Here is a 21,527-nt window from a genome sequence, read left to right as displayed (position 1 = left end):
AGGGAATAACGACAAAGTAGAACTCTGTCCTTGTATTTGGCATGTTGTTTGCTGTAAAGCTTGGGACACAGAATGCTGTCTTTGGAAGCTAGTCATGTTTAAGGTTTTAATTTCCAGTTGGCTTTGTATTCCTTTGGCTTTGCAGCTGATCTAAATTGACAAAATTAATAACATATAAACCTTTTGAGGTCTCATATATGGTCTAAAATTGCAGAGTCTATAATAGCAAGTCTTATTGTCATTGCTATTTCTTTGGGAACTAATAACGAAGACAGCCAGTTGATCTGCTGATGTTTGAGGCAGAGCTGGTTGATGATCAAGACATTGTCTCTCCTGTGTATGGAGCCAGTAGGTAAAAAAATGTAGAAAGCTGCATTAATCCTTTTTTATGGCAATTGGTTCATACAAATAATATGGCAAATTTGAATCAACTTATTTTTAAATCACATCATCTTGGTTGTAATCTCCTTTATCTCTTCCTTTCCACTGTTGTTGGAAGTACAAATGAAAAAAAAATAATCAGTAGATTAGGGCACACAAGTTAGGCATTATTGAATGGAGGTTTACATAGCAGCATAAGTCTTCATGTATCAAAATATAAGGCCCTTTGCAAAATATAACAAGAAAAAAGAAAAGAAAACCCCAATCTGATGCATAACATAGTTTCAACAACAGTGGAACAGTGGAGATAAAGAGCACTAATATCGGTTCCTATATATTTTAAGTACCAGCTCCAATTCCACAGGGTTGAATGGATAGGTGAAAATAGAAATAATTATCAACATAATGTATTATCCCTTATGTCTACAATGTCACACACACTGATTCATGTATTAATTTGGAAACATATAAACTTCCTCAGTCAGTCATAATTCTCAACATTCTAGAATAATTAATTCTGAAAAACAAAACAGCACAACAAATTTGCTATCATTCTCCACACCTTTTAGGGGTCTCAATATATTGCTAAACTGCAGTATTCAACTTCCATAGGAAGTATGGTGAACAACAGCAATTATAAAATATTCCTTGGAAAATTAAATTCATCATGGTATTTTGTTTTTCAAATTTGATTGTCTTAGTATATTAAGAATTTGAAAAATATGTTGTTGCATATAATAATTTCTATTTCTATTTACCCATACAATACTGTAAAAGTGGAACTGGCACTTTAAATATACAGAAACAGATGTTAAAACTATTTTAAAAATTTTCCGGTTTTAGCTTGGATTGGAGAAACCCTAGGCTTTGTGGACTTTCTAACACTCCGTCCTCTCCCCAGTCTGAACAACAAATCAAGTAGTGCCATCACAAATTAGTAGCTAAGGGGTTGCACAGCTTTGACAGTTTTAGCACACCTGTACAGGTTTTTAAAAATCCCACTAAAATGGAGGAAATGGATTAAAAATACTGGTATTCCCCTCTTGCCAGTAATAGCATTGCTGTTGTACCTGTGTGGCCTTGAGTGGGGGAAATGATTACAAAAGGACTGTATCATACAAATGTTCCTTATTATTGTTTAAATCAGTAGCTTCCAAGTTCATACATTACATGTCTCCACTCTAGGGAATTCACAGTTGCCATAAGTGAGATGCAACAAACAATTGTTCGTTACTAGAAAATGCCAAATCTTATGAAAAAGCAACATTGAGTTATTAAAATTAAGATTTCAATACAGGTTTATAATATTAATAATATTTTATGCCCATTTTCCAATTACAGATATTGCAGCTGGGACTTCTCTCGAGATGCAGACTCTTTGGCAGTGCTATATCATAACATGTCTATGGAGATTCTCAGTCATCCAGGTCATGGTGATCTCAAAAGGTGTTTTTTCAAAAGGCAACTGGACTACGTTTTTTTTTTTTTCTTGAAGAGGACATTTCGTCTCTCATCCAAGAGCATCTTCAGTCCTGACAATCGGAACTGAAGAAGTTTCTTCGGGGGGGGGGGGGAATGTCTTCCTCAAGAAAGAAACATAGTCCAGTTATCTTTTGAAAAAGCACCTTTGAGGCATTTAAGATGCCATGATTTTTTTTAGCACACAAGTCATGCATTAATCAACAGTGTTCTGTCTCCTGTGACACCTTGCTTTTAATTAACAAATGCAGCCATGGACAATAGCAGCGCGATAGTTGACATTACTTGTAGGAAATCTCTTTGGACTTCTTTTTAGAAATTGTTAATTATAATAGGCATTAGTTTCACGCCATGGCAACTATTTCTTCTCTTATATGAGAAGCATAAATCACATACTGAAAATGAAGGGTGGGGAAGATTTTCTGAGTCAGGTGGATAAATATTGGGATCCAGCCAGGCTATAAAATCTCATTCATGCTTACCATTTTAGGGCAAGGATAAGAAAAAGTCAAGTCCTAATCATCATAGTGAACACCAATTTTAAGACTAAGTTAATTTAACTAGGATATTACTTTTGTGTAATAGTATGGAAGCCAAATATCAGGTAATTCCCAAAACTATTTGACCTTCATATTAAACTGAAGTAGGAAGAAAAAGGAATGTGGTTATCCAAATGAACTGTATGATAGTTAGTAATATAGTTTTTGAAACAAGGTACTTCAACTTGAAGTGAATGCTCTAGGCTAGAGCATGAGTAGGTGCTACTTTTGTTATACAGTTGAAAATGTGGTGAGATTAAAAAGGAACCATTGACATTTCATTGAACAACACTGCAAAATCTGAGCAGCTCAAGAGAAATCCTGGTCAGTTTTTAGTTGTCAGAACACAATTGATTTGCTGTATTCAAAAACAATTTCTTATCTGCTGCCCTGTAGCTTGTGAGGGAAAATAAATAAATGGCCTTTCACAAAATAAAATAGTATTAACACTAGTTAATTGAAATTAATTTTCCTAATTTGTGACAACTCCATTCTGAGAATTGTTCTGTCCATAGCTTGTTTAGGGTTCTTACTCATGGTTGAAGTGTAACACATCTGTCTTTGTACTGGCATACAATCTGCCATCCTATTTTGATACAGGTGTGATGGCAACAAATGAAACTGCCCTTATTGTACATGAATAAAGCCCAGATAGACAGTAGCGTCTGAGGGAGAAACCTGGGACTGGCCTACCTGGACACTCTTTGATATAAGAGGGAAGGAAAGATAAATTATATCAGGCTTTCAAGATTCTATTATTATGGTCTAAATAAAATAGAGTTCTAGTGTTCTTGTGGTGGTTTGTTTCCTGATCTGATCTACCTCAGATGGCTGACACTTATTCACAATGTAGAAGACACATTAAGGCAGGCATTGTTGGAATTCCCTGTGAAAGTCAATGTGAGCTAAGACTGGGAAGGAGGCAAATTTGATAGTGGTCAGACTATCAAGTGTTTGTCTCTGTGCTTTTGAAAAGGAAGTGACAGAAGATAGACCCCTTTTTAGAGATGAGTTTAGTGCTGTTGTCTGCTAAACCCATATCTGAATGAAACTGGAGACAGATTTAGTGCTGTTCTAGAAGAGTGCTAAACTCATGTTCAGTACTAGTAGATGTTCACTGATGATAGCAGGTGAGCTATCATTGGCAGATTGAATTATTTCAGAAAAAAAGTGTTCTAAAGCAGCCTGCCTGAATGACAATTCAGAGATATGAGGGGGGCTGTACCATGAAGCAGCACAGATAGATAGCTATCCTGCAATGCCAGCTATCCTGCAGTACCTCCCCTCCTGCCACTACCATAGTCTAGCTGCTGTTTAAGGGTGCTCCAAGAAGCAGAATGACGGATTGGCTCAGAGATCTGGAAGAAATGGGGATGTGGGGAACCCAATTTTAAAGAACCAGACTGTTCTGCTGCCCAAAGCACAACGGCCCTTGAAGACAGTTCCTGGGAATTAGGGGAAGAATGCATGCTAGTATGAGCCTAAGGTCAACAAGTAGACATGGGTCACCTTGCTGACAAAATACTCAGCCAGGTTGTATCCCTTGCAAAGCCCTTTCAAGATAAGAGAGATATGATAACCACACTCTAGTGAGTACCATTAACATTGATTCAAGGCTGCCTTGGGAATGGGTTGGGGAACCGAGAAAGGCCACGTTATGAAAACAGACCAGAAAAATGTTAGAGCATGTTTGTGTCCATAGTGAATAAACTCAACCTTGGCACTCATTGAATGTGAAAGAAGAAAAAAGAGTGATTTTGTTCTTCCGCTTGTGGAAACTCTGTAAATTCAGATATAGTGTACAAATAATTATTCCATGTCCAACCCTAAAGAATTCTTTCCCACTCTGCCAGTAGCATGATAACCACCATTGTGCCTGTTCTGCCATTCCATCACTACATCAGCTAGAGGAGTTAATTGGATTTCCCCCTTTTATATTTGTTAAAGTGGCCTTAGTTTATTAGATAAAACATTTCTAAAGAACAGCATACTTTTCTCCATTTACAAAGCAGACTATGTGACAATGTTCAATTACAAGAGGGATGAAAAAGTCATCAGTGCAAATGTCCGATTTGTGTGATCTCCCATCTCTGTTCTTTATTATCTCAGTGTTTTGCTTTTTTATCCCCCATATGATTTGTCAGTCACTGGAAGATTTCAGTTACAAGAATGATATAAAGCATAGAACAGCTGTATTACCAAGGTTCCAACAGAAAATATTCTGCTATCTTGCAAATAATAGTGCTATCTAAAGCTTGTATTTGCAGTATGTTTACTGAGGCTTCCATTTCTTTTGTGCCTTTCCTTCAGATCTTGGAGTTCTTCAGTCTGGAATTTCTAATATGAATCGGTGGCAAAATCCAGTGAACGTAATTCTGATAAGACTGTAGTATTGAATATTCAGTTCTTAAAATATTTTCTTCTTCCTTCTCTTTATGCAACATATATACTATAATGATGCACCTAGGGATACTGTATCTTTTACCAGGTATTTTTTGCATCATAAAGAATGGGTTGAAAAATACTTTACAGAAGAAAAAGTAGTCATCCAATATATTGTTATACCTTATACCATATTGATAATTATATACAAGCTTCTACATTGACCCTTAGAGATAAAAGCTAAAGTCTCTTTGAATCCACTTGATTCCTGGTGACTTCAGGGACACATCCACGTAGCTTCCTCAGCAAGAGTATGGAACTGGTTTACCATTCCCTTCTTTTGGGATATTTTTTTTTAATGACTTCCCAGTTTTACTTACCACTTTGCCAATCTTGTAGAACCTAGCCAGGCCGCACCCTGCTGAGCTTCCAAGCCTGACAAGATCAACCAGGCAGTACCGTCTGCTGAGACTCTCTTTAAGAGATGCATGGAAGAATGTAATGTAAGGTTGAATGTATCCCATTTAAAGAAAAAAAAACCTAAACAAAATCTTGCTTCATGTCAGTCTTCCAATTAAACTGTGACTGCATGAAGAATATAGTAAGTACTGGAATGTTGTTTAAGTATAACTAAACAATTGTCTATTGGTGATAATTGGGGAACACTGACCCTGGGGGTCTGGTGGTGATAGCAGCAGCAATAGTCTTAAACAGTGGTGTAAGGCGGTTAGTTGCTGATGGCAACTAGTTTTTGCTGTTTGTTCTGGCGGTTTCTCTTCTTCGGTTGCGTTTTCTTTTTTTTCGCTGGATCTCTGCCCTGCCTTCTGGATTCTTGGCCTCTGTTTTCATGACTGGTTTCTTTGTTTTCTTCTCTCTTTGGATTTTTTTGTCTGTCCCTTTTTCTCTCTGCAATAAAAAAAAAAAAACTACAGTACGTTACAAGGCGTATCATTTACTTAGAGATGATCAATTTCTCTTATCCTGGCATTCTCAAACCCTGAACTCTTAAATAAAGAAAAGCCTCTGACACTGGCTTCTTCCAAGAGCATGATTAAGAAGACCTGGAGATATGAGGAACTCAGTCCATTGCCAGCATTTTGACAAACTAATTCAAAATACAAATTATAGCCTCTGCCTTTTCATTATAAACAGTGCTTTAAGAGGCATTATACACAATGTCATCATATATTATTTTTTTGTATAAAAAGTCTTTGGATTACTATAGTTATAAATCAAGACTGTTCGTTATACCATATATTATAATCAGGTGAGTAAAACTGCAGCCTTAGGTTTGTTCCATATATTCTAATAATTAGCAATACTAAAACAATTATGATAAGGTTTATCATAATTGTGTCTTTCCTATGGGGAGCAAGCCAGAATTTAAAATCAAACAGTAATAAAACATTTTTATTTATTGCATTTTTGTCATATCTTGCTTCTCTAGAATACCGCTCTACATACATGACAAGGAATCTTTCCTGATTTTGTCCACACAGCACTGAGAAAGAATAACTGAGCCAAAGACATGGAGAGCTCCATGTCTGAATGGGGATTTGAATTTATATCTTGCCAGTCAGTTGTACAATCATAGAGTTGGAAAGACCATCATATCTAACCCCTTGCTTGGTGCAGAAATCTAGATTACTCTAGAATCCACACTTGAAGACATTCAGGGAGAAGCCATTATTCCTTTGGGTAATGGATTCCATTATCAAACTGCTCTTACAAAGTTTTTGTTATCTTTCAACCATTAGTTACTACTGTAAATCATCCTAATCTGCATTTCAGAAAAACTATGTAGCAGAAACTTATTAAAATCTGGTGGCTAGAAATGGACCCAGCATTTAAATGGAATCTGACCGATGCAGAATACTGTAACTGTTAATTCCAATTATTTGGAAATTATACTTTTATACTTTATATAATAGAATGAAATTTGTCTTCTTTGCTGCCGTATTACACTGCTGAATAATATTCAGTTTGCAATCAACTATACTAAAATCTTTTTTTATAAATAATATTACCAAGCCAATATAATCTCTGTCCATAATAGGTCCATGCAATTTTTGTCTTCCAAGCACGTAAGTTTCTGTTGTCTATTTCATTCTAGTATTTTCAACCTGTCTAACCTATCAAGTATCCCTGAAATATATTTCTCAAAATCCCATCTAATTTTGCATCATTTGCAAATAAACATCCCTTCCACTTCTTTATTGAAGTGATTAAGAAGATATTTTTAAAAATAGATAATCTATGGCTGAAGCTTGTTGGATCTCAGCCACAAGCAGTGGCTCCAGTTTGATTAGGAATTGTTGAGGGTGTCTTTTAGTAAAACTTTGGGACAACTGTATATCCACATAATTGTTAATGCCATCCAGCTTAGGTTATTACTCTTGGTTGCTAAACAGAATGTCATGGAATGTATTATCCAATCCTGGAAAGGAATGTTAAGATTGGATTGGTGGCTTTCAAAGTTGAGGCCAATCCTTCAAGTAGGTCAGGTGAAGAAACAGATACCATAAGGCAATGATTCAGCCTATGATTCAGGGACCCTGGGAGGGCAGCAATGCCATCATGGCTTAAGAAATGTTATGATTTAAATCTTGAGTTAAGTTTGGGAGGTCCATGGTCACCATAAAAAGTATTTAAAGGGGGTCCATAGTGAAGGAACAGTTGAGAACCACTGCTATAAGGATTTCTGGGATGCTACTTTGTTGTTATAGGGTATAGAAACAGAATCTTGAAAACCTCCCTTCCAAAGAATATCTCTACCTTCCTTTACGTATGCTTTGCTTAGGCCAAGATATATTCTTACAACCTATTAAGGAAATTATCCAATTGAAATAAATGAAATGAGGTTAAGACTTGACAAATCCAAGGCCAGGGCTTAAAACCATTAAGTTTAAACTATTAACCACTCTATACTTGTTCTTAATGAAAATGGTAAATACAACTAACACAATTATAATCTGATACTAAAGTTGAACATATTCTCTTTTTAGTTCCCTAACTATTCCAATGGACTGTGAACACGGAAGAATGAATAAACTAAACTGACTTAAAAATTAGAAGAATTTACAATGTGATTAATAGAGTTGGAGAAAATGTGAATGCAGATTTCTTCAAGTGCTCAAAATAAAATAAAATGAAGAACTGCTGTAATTCTGAACAGCTTTGTAATGCATTGCACTTAGTTATGTGAACTAAAATTCCACTAAGGGGCACCCTTGTGCTTTTTAAACCCATCTTTTGAAATGCCTTCAAATAAAGATGTATATATATTTACTAAACATTGTAAATTTCATTTTTTTGCGACATAGTCTGTTCTGATTCTGAGTGCATGAATTCTATGTTCTTTCATTTTTACAATGTTCATACTCTCTGAGTCCATCTGATTTATCACACAATACAATCATAAAGGGAGAGACAATGTAAGACACACAATGTAATGCTATAAGTTATGCTATATAGTGAAGAATGAGTGAGAATAAACAGGTGGAGTGCCATTATATTTTATGATTCTTTTATCCAAGAATGAGAAGATGGACAGAATTATGCACTGGACACTACAATTTAATATTGATCCAATGTTATGGACCTTCACAGAGAGGGTTTTTTATATACAGTTCTTTACTTCTTCTTAATTGTTGGAAGGAAAACATTATGCTTAAAAATAAGCTAATCTTACTTGACAAACTATATTTTCTGACTTTTTAATTACAGGATTAAGAAGAATAAAATGTTACTTGAAGCTTTCTGATTTATTTATTTTTTTGCTTCTGCTTGGCTTTACCTGCTTTTATCCTGAAGAAAATAGTTTGTAATTTAGTTTGGACATGGTAGCAATTCAGGTCTATGTGAAACTGCTTACTTAGGTTGCATACCTGGTAGGACTGAGATTGTCCATCTTACCAGGCCATCTATTGTGGCACAAACCAGAAAGAAAACAGGTAACAATTCAAGAAGACATGCACCTGAAGAACCAGCTTTTCAAAGAAAGTACTGTACAATTCTTGATTACCCCCAGGTCACTTCTAACCACTTACATTCCATTAATGCAGAATTATGCATATTTCTAGCATTTTTCTCATTTCCAAGGAGCATGACCAATTTTTTGGAGAAAGGTCAACTTTCAAATACTCTGATCCTGAACTTGACAGATCCTGGCCAAAACAAAGTTTTAAGGATTCCATCCCTCCCATTACAAGGTACCTGTACAACCCTTTTACTTTCATTTGCCAACAAATAGCTCCAGCTTCTTATATTTTAAGTGTACGGAGATTTGTGCTTTTACTGAAGAGCAAATGTCAGACTCCCTGCTTTTAAGAAATTTTATGATGGGATCATTTTTATTAGAACAGTTTCACGGAACAGTCCCACAGAAGTATAATCTATATTTTCCAAATAATTGGGGGGGGGGGTTATTTTGCATTTCTGAGTATTAATTACATGCTATTATCACAATAATGATACAAGAGAGATCAAGGTGATGGGGTACATAGGATTGAGTCAATGTCACCCAGTAACTTTCATGTTCAAGTGGAGTTTGGAAACCAGATTTCCCAGTTTTGTGTACAGTCATCTCCATGCTTGTATAGTCATGCTTGTTAGTAGGTATGCCATTCCCATTATCCTTTCCAGTCATGGGATTCAGCCAGTTCGTACCACTTCGGGAGTACCAGTTGTTAACTGTCTGAGCAGTTTGGTGAACTGGTTGTTGGAAGAAATCTTTAGGGCAGAGAACCGGTTGTTAAATTATTTGAATCCCATTACTGCCTTTAACACAATGTCCCTACAAGTAAGATTGTCTTTGCACATGTAGCCACCCATTTATAAAACATGAATGTTCTGACCGAGGCATCCCAAGAGCATGAAACAAACTTCTTGTCCCAGCAAAAAATCCTCTTATTAATTTACAGTGAATTCTGCTCATTCTCAGCTGGCAAAATCTTCCAAAGGAAGATTTACAGTCACACACCTAATCTGGCTTGGAGAGCCAACAGGCCAATATCTGCAGAACTTGGCAAGGAGTCTCAGAGAGTCACTAACCAATTAGTGAACTAATTGTCTCCTGCAAACCCCACTCCTTTTTCGCGACTCTTTTATTCCCTATGGGAGGGGCCATTCATGGTCCACCTGTGGCCTTTCCCCCACCTTGCCCCCTGTTCTTTAGCTGTTTCCTTTGTCTGGCAACTCTGTGTATGCGCATACTGGGAATAGGTTCCAGCTGTTCGCCTGCCTCACTGATGTCTGACTCCGAAGGCAGCTGATAATTGGCACACGGCTCTGGCCCCCTCTCTGCCTCCGACACAGAGCCCTCATCAGAGCCTTCCCCAGACTCCAGGACTGGCCCATGTTCCTCCCCAACCTCCTCACTTTCTGAATCTGCTGCCAGCTCTGCTGGTCGCTGGCAGGACACAACAATGAACTTGTAATCAAGCTGTTGTTTCTATGCGGAATAATAATATGTACAGTATATGGGCCCATACTCTTGAAACTTGTATTAAGCATGATGGAATTTTGAAAAGTTCTAAAATATGATAGTGGGGATTTCTGCTTAAACAATCTTCACATATATATGACTGGTAAACAATATAAGATAGGGATGATATATGTATACAGTATGACTTAGGATCAGGAATTTTGGTATAAATAGTTGTAACTTCTTTTTGGCCTTCGACAGTTAAGTGCCTCCTACAAGATTCCCTTGAGGTCATTAGTTCAGCTGGTGAAGGCATTCAAGTAAACTAGGAATACAAATGTGATGCTGCCTTATGTCAGAATCGCATGTTTAGTCTGCATTTCAAGAAATAATCAGGAAAAGTTATACATGATAAGGTACAGATGCTTCTATCCCACAGATATCTAAATTATTTCAAGTACAAAATTATAGTAAGAGAGCAGCCAGATGAAATTATTTGATTTAACGTTTAAATGATTTTTAATTCAGACATTTCTAAATTGTTTTTTTTAATTTGCTTAAAAAAATCAAAGTAGCTTTATCCCTCCCCAATAAAATATGCATATTTCAAATAATTTGTAATGTAATACAGGTTACTCTTATGCCAGTAACACTTTGTTTCCATAATTGTAGGATCTTAAGGAGTAGGAGATATACCATCCCCCCCAAAGTCTGACAATATTTTTTTGGGATACATGAATAATGTGTGCATTGTCTAGCAAACTAACATATTAGAAATATGCAAGCTACTGTGACTATAGCATTTTCAAAGCATATGGCTCCATCTGAGTTGGGAAAATAAGTCAAACTTTATGTGGGAAGCTTTATGTTTCGAGAGAAGACTATTTTATAATATCTAGCATAGACATACAGAACTAGAAAAAAAATGTAGCTTCTAAAATCATGGTTAAAGATAAAACCAATCTATATACCATAAAAATAAAATAAAATAAAATATTAAAACCAAAACACAATAAAACCAAACAAAAACCTGTTGCCATAACTAAACTTAGTTCCCCATTTCCCAGCGCTTGGGAAAAAGCCAGGTCTTGATTGCTTCTTGGAAGATTAAAGGGTGGGAGGCAGCCAACTTTTTTTTGGGGGGGGGGAGATATTACATAGGGTAGGGCTACCACAGAAAGGGCACCCTTTCTGGATTCTACAACATGGCAACATTTAAGGGAAAGGCCTAGGAGCATGCTGATTCTATCTAATCTGGTAGTCAGGCAGATGTCTTTAGGGACAAGCATGCAAATAATCTGATCCCATGCCATATAGGGCTTTAAAGAAAGATAATAATCAGTCCCTTGAATTCCACCCAGAAAGAAACTGGGAGCCATGTGGGTGAACCTAAAGATATCCTTCATTTTGTTTGCTGCTGATTCTGTACTAGTTGGAACTTTCAGTTGGTCTTCACGGGCAGCCCAACATAGACTGCATTGCAGTAATCCAACTAGGAAATAACTAAGGCACAAGGCACAACACGGTGGGTTCAAGGATGGCCTCCTGAGAACTGAATGGCCCACTGCTTCCTTCTAGGCAGGTGATACCAATGCCTCCCCACCAAGGCATTAACCAGCGGTTGGTCTCAATTACATGCCATCTCCTGAGGGGCATTGTTCAAGAAGGAGTGTGGAACATAGATAGGGCGTTGGTACTTACCTGATACACCTCTTCTCATAGTGGGGGAGGAGTATCCAGGATGGGTTGACCTTGTCCTCTCGTTGATTGGACTGAGTCACCAGGTACTGCCCAGTTATTGGTGAAGAACTCTATCCGACTCGTTGTGCCACCCACTCCAGACTTTTATTCTAGTTTCAAATCTTTATTGATTTATTCCTTCAACATAACAGTTTAACAACCAAACATAACGCTTTTGCTACATAACCCTGTCAGGGAGGGGCTGGAAACTCCTCCCTCACTATGAGAAGAGGCGTATCAGGTAAGTATCAACGCCCTTTCTCCATAGTGAGGGGAGGAGTATCCAGGATGGGACGTACCAAAGCCTACACATCCCTAGGGAGGGTTAGACATGAAAAGAACATGCCCAAATGTATGCCTGGTGGGGCATGCCCCTCACCCTGTGAACAACCTGTAACACCCTGCGACCGAATGATGCTTCTGCCAAGGCAAAGGAGTCCAACTTGTAGTTCCTCATGAATGGTGAGGGGGAAGACCACGTGGCTGTCCTACAGATCTCAGTCAATGAGGCCTGTGTGGCCCAGGCCATTGAAGTGGCCGCGCTTCGCGTGGAGTGTGCTGTAATAGGACTCGGTGTTTGCAGACCCTGTATTTGGTAGGTAGTAGCAATACAGGTTCGCAACCACCTGCCTATGGTGGTGGAAGTCACCTTGTTTCCCAGAGACCCCAGCTGGAAGGAGACAAACAGGGCTTCGGATTTCCTGTTCAGCCGAGTTCTTCTGAGGTAAATCCTCAGAGCCCTCCTTACTTCCAAGGTGTGCCACTTCCTCTCTAACGGGTGAGAAGGGTCTGGATAGAAATTGGGCAATATCAGCTCCTGCGAGTGATGGAAGCAGGAGCCCACCTTGGGTATGAAGGAGGGGTCCAACCATAGTACCACTCTGTCCCGGTGGAACATGCAGAGATCCTCCCTGGGACAGTGCTTGCAGTTCGGATATCTGCCTGGCAGAGGTGATGGCCACCAGAAAGGCCACCTTAAGAGTCAAAAACTTAAGTGAAACCATTCGTAATGGTTCAAACGGAGCGCCTGTCAGAGCGTCCAATACCTTGTGCAAGTCCCAGGAAGGGTACCTGTGTACCGTGGGTGGTTTGAGGTTGGATGCCCCCTTGAGGAATCGCCTGACCATGGGATGGTTAGTCAAGGTCTGGGCCCTGCCGCGCAGAAGTACCGATGAGATGGCCGAGACCTGTCTCCCAATTGTATTGGGAGCTAACCATCTGTCCAGGCCTGCATGGAGAAAGTCCAGGACTTGTGGAACAGTGGCCCGAACCGGATCGTGCCCCCGGGAGTTGCACCATGTAGAGAAGGCACACCATGTAGTGCCATATATGCGCTCTGTGGAGGGTGTGCGGGCGGCCTGGATGATCTGTATAACCCTGGGGGAGAAGAGGTCTTCCCTCAGGATGCTCCGCTCAAGCACCAAGCGGTCAACTGGAGCCACTGAGGGTCCGAGTACTCCAGCAACCCCTGGCTGAGGAAGATCCTCTCCTTGGGGATCCTCCAGGGCCTGTCCACTGAGACAGATTGGAGATCGGCAAACCACAGCCTCCGGGGCCAGTGTGGGGCAATCAGCACCACCCCTGCCCCCTCCTGAAGGATTTTTTGTATGACCTTGGGAATCAGGGGCAAAGGTGGATAGGCATAGAGGAGTCCCCAGGGCCATGGGCATAGGAGAGCATCCCCCCTCCGCCCCCCATGTCTGGTACCTGGAGAAGACCCTTGGGAGTTGGGCGTTCAGGGGAGTGGCAAATAAATCGACCTCCAAGCATCCGAGTGCCCTGTCACCTCCTCGAAGATAGCTGGCTGCAGCCTCCACTCCGAGTTGTCCACCTTGGCCCAGCTGAGGCAGTCGGCTCTGATGTTGTCCACCCCTGCTATATGTTCCGCAGTCAATGACAGAAGATTACTTTCGGCCCACTGCCCTAGTCTTTTGGCCTCCCGCATGAAGGCCTTCGATTTGGTCCTCCCTGTCTGTTTATGTGAGCATTGGTGGTGATTTGTCCATGAGGACTAAGATATGACTGCCCCTGACAGAGCAATGAAATTGTAACAGGGCCAGGTGGACCGCCCTGAGCTCCAACCAATTTATGTTGTGAGTCAATTCCACCTGGCTCCATTGTCCTTGCGCCATCTGAGCCTGCAGATGGGCGACCCACCCGAGCAGGCTGGCGTCCATTGTTACTGTCACCCGGTCTGGCGTCCTGAAGACTTTGCCCTTGGTTATCGCCAGGGACATCCACCAGATCAGTGAGTGGGAGACTTCTGCTGGGAGAAGGACTTTGGTCTGGGAGCAGCTCATGCGCCTTCGCTGAAAAGGCAAAAGGAACCATTGGAGGTCTCTGGTATGGAGGCGAGCCCAAGGAACAATGCCGATGGCGGAGATCATGGTGCCCAGCAGTTTGGTCAGAGTGCCTAAGGACACCCTACGCTCCCTGGCTACCTGGGAGGCTAGCTGCCTGAGGGAGAGCTGTCTTTCTGGTAACAGAGAGACAGTGTCTGCCTTGGTATATATCAGGGCTCCTAAGTGGATCAGGCTATTGGAGGGGTGAAGGTGGCTTTTGGCCAGGTTTACCAAAAACCCGTGGTCTCTCAGGACTGTCATCATGATGTCTAGATCCCGTAGGGCACCCTTAAAGGAGGATGACTGCAACAACAGGTCATCTAAATAACATTGAATTCGAACTGGTAACTGCCTCAGGTACGCTGCCAGAGCAGCCATTACCTTGGTGAAAACTCGGGGGGCGGGGCGGAAGACAACCCAAAAGGCAAGGCCCGGTACTGGAAGTGGTGTCCTTGGTAGTAGAACCTGAGATATTTGCGGTGTTCCTGAGCAATGGGTATGTGCAGGTAGGCCTCTGTGAGATCTATGGAGGTGAGGAAATCTCCCTGCCTAACCTTCTCCAACATGGAATGCAGTGAGTGCATCTTAAACCTCCTATAGCGAATGAAACGATTCAGGCATTTCAAGTCAAGAATCGCTCTCCAGCCACCAGAGGCCTTAGGGATTACAAAGAGAATAGAGTAATACCCTTGACCCAGCTGTTCTAGAGGTACTGGTTGGATAGCCCTGATGTCCAAAAGGTGTTGGCTGGGTTCCTGCATCAGCAACCTCCGGGTGGGGTTATTTGAGACTTGGCAGATCCAAAAGAAGCTCGGAGGGCTGGAGAGGAACTCGAGTGAAAGGCCATACCTGATGGTGTTCTGTACCCACTTATCGGAGGAGGATAGGTCCCAGCGGTCGGCGAAGTACGCCAAGCGCCCCCCAATTGGGGGTGAGCTAGGTCTAGATCTAGTTTTTGCGGAAGGGGCACCCCCACCTCTTCCTCCTCCCCCTCGAAAGGTCCGCTTCTGCTGCCTGCCTCTCTGCTGTCTATCTGGGTATCTCTGCCTGGCAGAGAATCCTCCCTGGAACTGCCTGGAACCTGAGTACCCTGCATCTGACCTCCTGAAGGAATCCTGACCCCGGAAGGAAGACCCGAAGTCTTGTCCCTGGGAATAGGAACGTCTGGTGTATGGAGCCACCCTGAATTTGCACTTCTTCGGAGCGGTGGGAAGCACCTTCCGCTTGTCCTTGTTCTCAACCAGATAGGGATCAAGAGCTGTTCCAAAGAGGGAGTTCCCCGTGAAGGGGACCGATGCCAGGCGCCACTTGTGGCGTACGTCCGCCTGCCACTGTCGCAGCCACAGCAGCTTACGAGATGCTATGGACAAGGTGATCGCCCTGGAGGCAAACCTGGCTGTGGCCAAGGTGAAAATTGGATGGCTGCCACCAGTTTGTTGATGTCCTGGTGCGATCTGACATCAGTAATGGGGATGCTGCAGCTCCTGAAGCCACAGCAGAGAAGACCGATAGAAGAAGGAGGGGGTTGTGGCTGCTTTCACCCAAGCGACCACTTGATGACTCCTTTGCAGGATGATGTCCACCTTCTTGTCCTCCAGTTTCAGAGCATCCTCTGGTTCCCCAGGTATGTTGGTAGGCGTATGCAGCGCTGTGACAGGTGCATCGATTGTGGGTTGCGACAGCACCTGAGCCATGTCCTGATCCATGTTGAAGAAAGCCTTGTCCGTGGATGTGGGCATGGGTCCCACTGTGGGAGATGCCCATTGACGCTTGACCAGGTCAAGGAAGGCCCTGGGAGTTGGCACCGTGTCGGCCTCGATGGCCTGTTCATCGAAGATGGTCTTTGCTGAGAAGCCCTGGCGTTGAGGCGGTGCTTCTGCTGATCTGTTGCCGAGCTTGGCAGCTGTCTTGGCCTTGAAGAGAAGTAACTTGTACAAGGAGGGCTGGAATAACCTGGAAAAGGTCGGCTTAGGAGGGGGCATTCATCTTCAGACAGTTAGTACTCTCTAATCTCGCCCTCCTTGCATTCCAGGTCACTGTCCTCCTGGGATGAGGCCAGAGAGCTGGGGGGGTCCTTCCCTTGGGTTTCCAGGCCTTCTGGGACCCTAGGAGGGGATGCCACCTGTGGCTGCATCTGTGGCTGTTGGAATGCCACTGCCATGCAATGCTGGAAGACATGCATCATCAAGTCCTGAAAGTTGGGTACCCCTGTGGGGGGTTGCTGGTTGGTGCCCATGCCCACCCAGAGGTGGTAGTCCCGTGGGCAGGGCTGTCCCCAATGATGCAGTGTGGGGGGTGATTACCACCCTTGAGCAGAGCCCCAAAGGTCTGAGGTGTCAATAGGGATCCTTGCTTGCAAAGTTGGGTTCTCCTATGTGGCCCCGCTGAGTGAGGAAATCCCTGGAGCCTTCCCTCTGTTCCCGGGCCTGGGGTAATCTTTTGGCTGCCTGCCTTTTTGCAGATCCACTCCAAGGCCTTGTGCCTTCACTTTTCAAACTTTGAAGAGGGTTTGGAAGGCTTGGGGCCACCCTCTGCTTCTAACTCTGCCCTGGGGGGAATGTGCTTCTTCTTGGCTTTAGCCCTTGCGCGGCCCCTTCTGGGAAGCCTCTGTGGTGGCCACTGACCTGGATGGGTGCTCCTCTGCCCCTCCGGTGGGGCGGCTGGCCGTAGATGCAGCTACCTGGGTCCTGCCATCTTCCTTGGAGCTACTGGGTGGCGCCATCTTGGGTCACATGGTTCCTCCAGGTTTCAAAATGGCGCTGCGCGCCCAAAAACAAAGGACTCTGCCTTTAAAAAAGGGTTTCCCAAGCAGCTTGTGCTCTAAGGAGCTGCTGCGCACCCTTGCCACTGGTTTTCCTTGCCTCCTGCCTCCTTCCGGCGCCGCTGTAGCCGGGCTCTCACTCGTGGCCTCTCCGTTGAGTCGGACCATGTGGAAGTGGTGCGGGTGCTCCGCGGCGCTTGGAGAAGCTGCAGTTCGCCGCTCGACCTCTGAGGGGAGCAGCGGAGCACTCCGGTGCCGGTAGAGCCTCCGTGGCAAGGCTTGCCTTGGTAAGGCTCATGCCTTTAGCTTTCTGGCTTGCCCAGCAGAGGTCCTCACTGAGTGACCCTGGTCTCAGTGGCCTGGGCAGCGTGCCACCCCTGAGGGCTTGTGGCAATCCTTTCAACCCACCAGGGAGTTAGTCCAGTCCGGAGGAGGCTGTGATCGTTGTGGCAGGAAGGCAAATTCTGTATTTCAGTTCAGTATTTTTCCAAGTTTACAGGAGATCCAGGATGGCAAACCATCCAGTTGAGGGACTGAATCAATAACTGGGCAGTACCTGGTGACCAGGGCGTGTCCCAAAGAGCTTATCTGACTCAGTCCAATCAACGAGAGGACAAGGTCAACCCATCCTGGATACTCCTCCCCTCACTATGGTGAAGGCCAAGCTCACATCCATGAGGACTCTGTCCATTTCCTTGGGTTCAACTGACGTACTCTTCAGACATAACAGGGCTCAGAAATGGAAAAAACTAGACTTTTTCATTGAAAATTAACACTGGCAGGTCAGATAAAGCAGATGCATGGACATCCAGTCACAGTTCTTTGCATCATGGTAACACGTACTATATTGCTATTTAATGTGTAACAATGTCTACATTTGCACAAGGCCATATACACTGACACATACAAATATGCAATCTTGAGACTTCTCCTTTTTCATGCATGAGCTCACCAAAATTATATCAGTAAGGAAAAGAACAATGAATAATATTATTATGAATAATAATATTCACAACAATAAAAAGAAGCAGCAGCATTTTGATTATAAATAGAATGAAAAAGAAGAAAGGCAACAAAAGATGTGCTATAATGAGAATGTAGAGGCACCTGGCATTCTTATGGGGCTGACTTTTAGCTGGGGCAAACTCCACAATTTTTATGTTGTAAAGAGGAGTACTTTGACAGCAATATTTACAATGTCCCTGTTCTCTTTGTGACCCAGTTGTGCTGTAGAAACCTGTAGGTTTTATGCCTGCTTTGAACAGGCATTTCAAACATTTTTGTTACTGCTGCTATTGCTGCTGTGCCACAAAATGCTAAAGGAGATTTGCTGAGGACCAATGCTACCATGAAAAAGGAAAGACCACATTGGTTACAATGGATGAAAAGCCAGCTAATGAAGTTGGCAGCACAGGTATTTATGTACTCAATTGCAAGCCCTGAGGAAATGGAATGGTACCACTTATTAAGAATATATGGATATATAGCTTTTGCTATGATTAGTTGAAAATTACTTATTCCAGTTACAGTGTTACTATAATATACTATGATATATTGTAAATTACTGTGATACCCTGTGCACTGAAGTGATGGTAGAGAGTTTAAACTTTAGGATAACATGCCCTGTTCTAGCCTAAAAAGCAAAATTGCTAGAAATAAAGTCAGCATAATCATTACAAGAAAATGATGGGTAGAAATCATGCAAAGAAAGATTCATGGGAATCTATAGTAATACATTCTGCTTGGATTTGGCTATTCAACTTTGTCTTACAATATATACCACAAATAAAATTATACTGTCCTATATCCTCCTTTTCTTTCTTCCTTAAGTGCTATGTGAGTGCTATTAGGCATGTAGGAAACCATAAACAGCTACATTACACATCTCAGAGTGTATTGGATTCCAAATAATTCTATCCTCAAAGTCTATTATGGATTGGCATGCTAATGATTTGTCCAGATATTCAAAAGGGACATTTATTTCTTCATCTACCTCGCTAAGAAATGCAATGTGCTTTGGATATACCAACACTTTTTAGAATGTTTGTGTGTGATCACTTTCTTTTCCATTTTGTATTAGAGTACTGATCTTGAAATAAAATATATAGGCTTTTTAAAATCAGGGGTGATCTAGTCTAATTTATATTTAAAACATAACAACCCCCCCCCCCCAATTGCTGATTTCTCCATTTAATTATCAAGAATCACTTCCTCGGTCTATCAGCACCCCTTATCTGCATGCATCATAATGTAGCCTGCTCCCTAAAGGGCGAAGCTTATTGCAAAGGACAAAAACTTTTGTTTAGTCATTATTTGGGGAATCTAGAAGTAAAGGACAAGCCTGTTTTGGGGTTTCTTTGGCCAATTCCTATTTCATTTTTAATATTTTGTTCATGAGGGGTTTATTTTTGCCCTGCTCTTCTGATTAAGTGGACATGGCATAAATCCAACCAGAAACAAGCCAAGAATCTGCAAAGAAACTATGCAACCTTATTTGTACATCACACTAAGTTGCTGTTGCAATCACTATAATACAACAAAAACATGATTTCAAACTGGCTAACAGCAGCAGATTATTTCAAGCCAAAACCCAGTACTATGATCCTGATTTAAAACAATGTGTTATCATAAAGGTGACAATGTAACTAATATTTTATTAACAAATAAGCCTGAAGCAATAAAAGTTAAGTACAGTGAGCAAGCTACTTTTTAAGACTTCCAGATTATTCTCTTTTTAATGGCTCTCACAACGTGTTTTCAAATCTTAATTTCTACTTGAAAATTCTGATTATAAATAGAGTAAAATGAAAAGAGATGAATTACACATTTATTGTTTCTGAGGAAACACTAAATGAGTAAATTATTTTTCTCTGTGTTACATTTTAATGATGTCTGCATCTGGGTAGTGTCTGAGTAGATGTAAATAAAATAGCCTAATATATTAATAATTTAAGTCTGTTCATATTATATCACATTGTCATTATGCAGAAACACATTTATATTTATTATTAATGAATGGTTGGGCTAGTGGAATTTATTCAAGAGTGTTCTAGAAAACCCCCAAAGAACATTCTACTGGATTCTGTATAGAAAATAAAGTACCTTTATTGTATTACTATACTTCGACGTATACTAATTATATGAAAGTTCCTATGATTACAAAGACATGGTTTAAACATAACGGGAAGTTATCCTAATCTTCTTTTGCTAGTGGTGGAAGAGTGGAAGTGTCTCTGTCTTGATGAAGATGTCCTCTCCAATGAAGTAGAAAATTCTGTAGACACAGTAATACCACTAAAGATACAGACTGAATCCAGAATTCCACCTGTGGTGGCAAACTGAGATAGCTTTCGGTCTGCAGAATTAAAAGCGCCTTCAGTCTCCTTCTATGGCTCAAAACTAAAATAGTCTGAGAAATGGAAAAATGCAGGCAGAATTTCAGAAGAATATAGAATACTGTGCTTATCTTTCAGTGGTGGATTTCAAATTTTTAAAGAAACTCTTCTTTAGGTGTGGCCTGCTTTGAGGGAGTGGCTTGCTGGCCATGTGACTGAGTGGGAGTGGTTTGGCAGTCATGTGACTGGGTGGGTGTGGCCAACTTGTAAAATGTGGTGAAACTCACTTAACAACACTCTTGCTTAGCAACCAAAATGTTGGCTCAGAAACTCTGGCATTTGAAGCACGCAAGTCTTAAAGCTGTCAAGTTGCAAGATCCTTACACCCCTCTTTAGAAAAAAAGGGATGTTCAAACTTGACAGCTTTAAGACTTGTGGCTTTCAACTCCCAGAATTCCTCCTCCAGTCATGTTGGCTCAGGAACTCTGGCATTGAAGCACACAAGTATTAAAGCTGTCAAGTTACAAGACCCTTGCACCCCTAATCCTTTAGAAAAAAACCCCAGGGGTGTTCAAACCTCAGGGGTGTTCAAACTTGACAGCTTTAAGACTTGTGGACTTCCCAGAATTCCTCCTCTCGCTCTTCATCTTGATGATGTGCGGATGGGCGACGGGAGGGAGCCGGAACCGGTTCTAAATGGTGCTGTAGATTTGTGGAACCTCTTCTGTAGAAGAGGTTAGAACTGGCAGGAACCCCCCCCCTCCCCGTTATCTTTCTACCCTCTGTCCTGGCTTTACAATAGGCAAAAGGTTAATTGGACATTTTCTATTCCATTTATGTTTGCACTTTCATTTAAGAATATCATTTTGCTCAGTGGTGGGATTCAATTTTTTTTTACTACCGGTTCTGTGGGTATGGCTTGGTGGGTATGGCAGGGGAAGGATACTGTAAAATCTCCATTCCCACTCCAGGGAAAGGTTACTGCAAAATCCGCATTCCCTCCCGATCAGCTGGGACTTGGGAGGCAGGGAATAGATGGGGGTGAGGCCAGTCAGAGGTGGTATTTACCGGTTCGCCAAACTACTCAAAATCTTCGCTACCGGTTATCCAGAACTGGTCAAAACCTGCTGAATGACCACCTCT

The 21,527-nt window shown here is 41.8% G+C and overlaps 1 protein-coding gene across 2 annotated transcripts in view; it reads right to left on the bottom strand.

The window, feature by feature from the left end:
- Positions 1-1,565: 1,565 nt before the first annotated feature.
- Positions 1,566-21,527, bottom strand: part of RSPO3 (R-spondin 3) — a 58,185-nt gene continuing 38,223 nt past the window's right edge. Inside the window, exon 5 of one of the 2 annotated variants that reach the window (XM_081945291.1) lies at positions 1,566-5,687. In XM_081945291.1, coding sequence (XP_081801417.1) covers positions 5,509-5,687 — 179 coding nt within the window. In that variant the 3' untranslated portion in view covers positions 1,566-5,508. The remainder of the gene's footprint in view (positions 5,688-21,527) is intronic. The other variant, XM_081945292.1, reaches the window with a different exon arrangement.

The sequence above is a fragment of the Natrix helvetica genome (genome assembly GCF_964273705.1).
Source record: "Natrix helvetica genome assembly, chromosome: 2".
Lineage (NCBI taxonomy): Eukaryota > Metazoa > Chordata > Lepidosauria > Squamata > Natricidae > Natrix > Natrix helvetica.
This window is presented reverse-complemented; position numbering and strand designations above follow the sequence as displayed.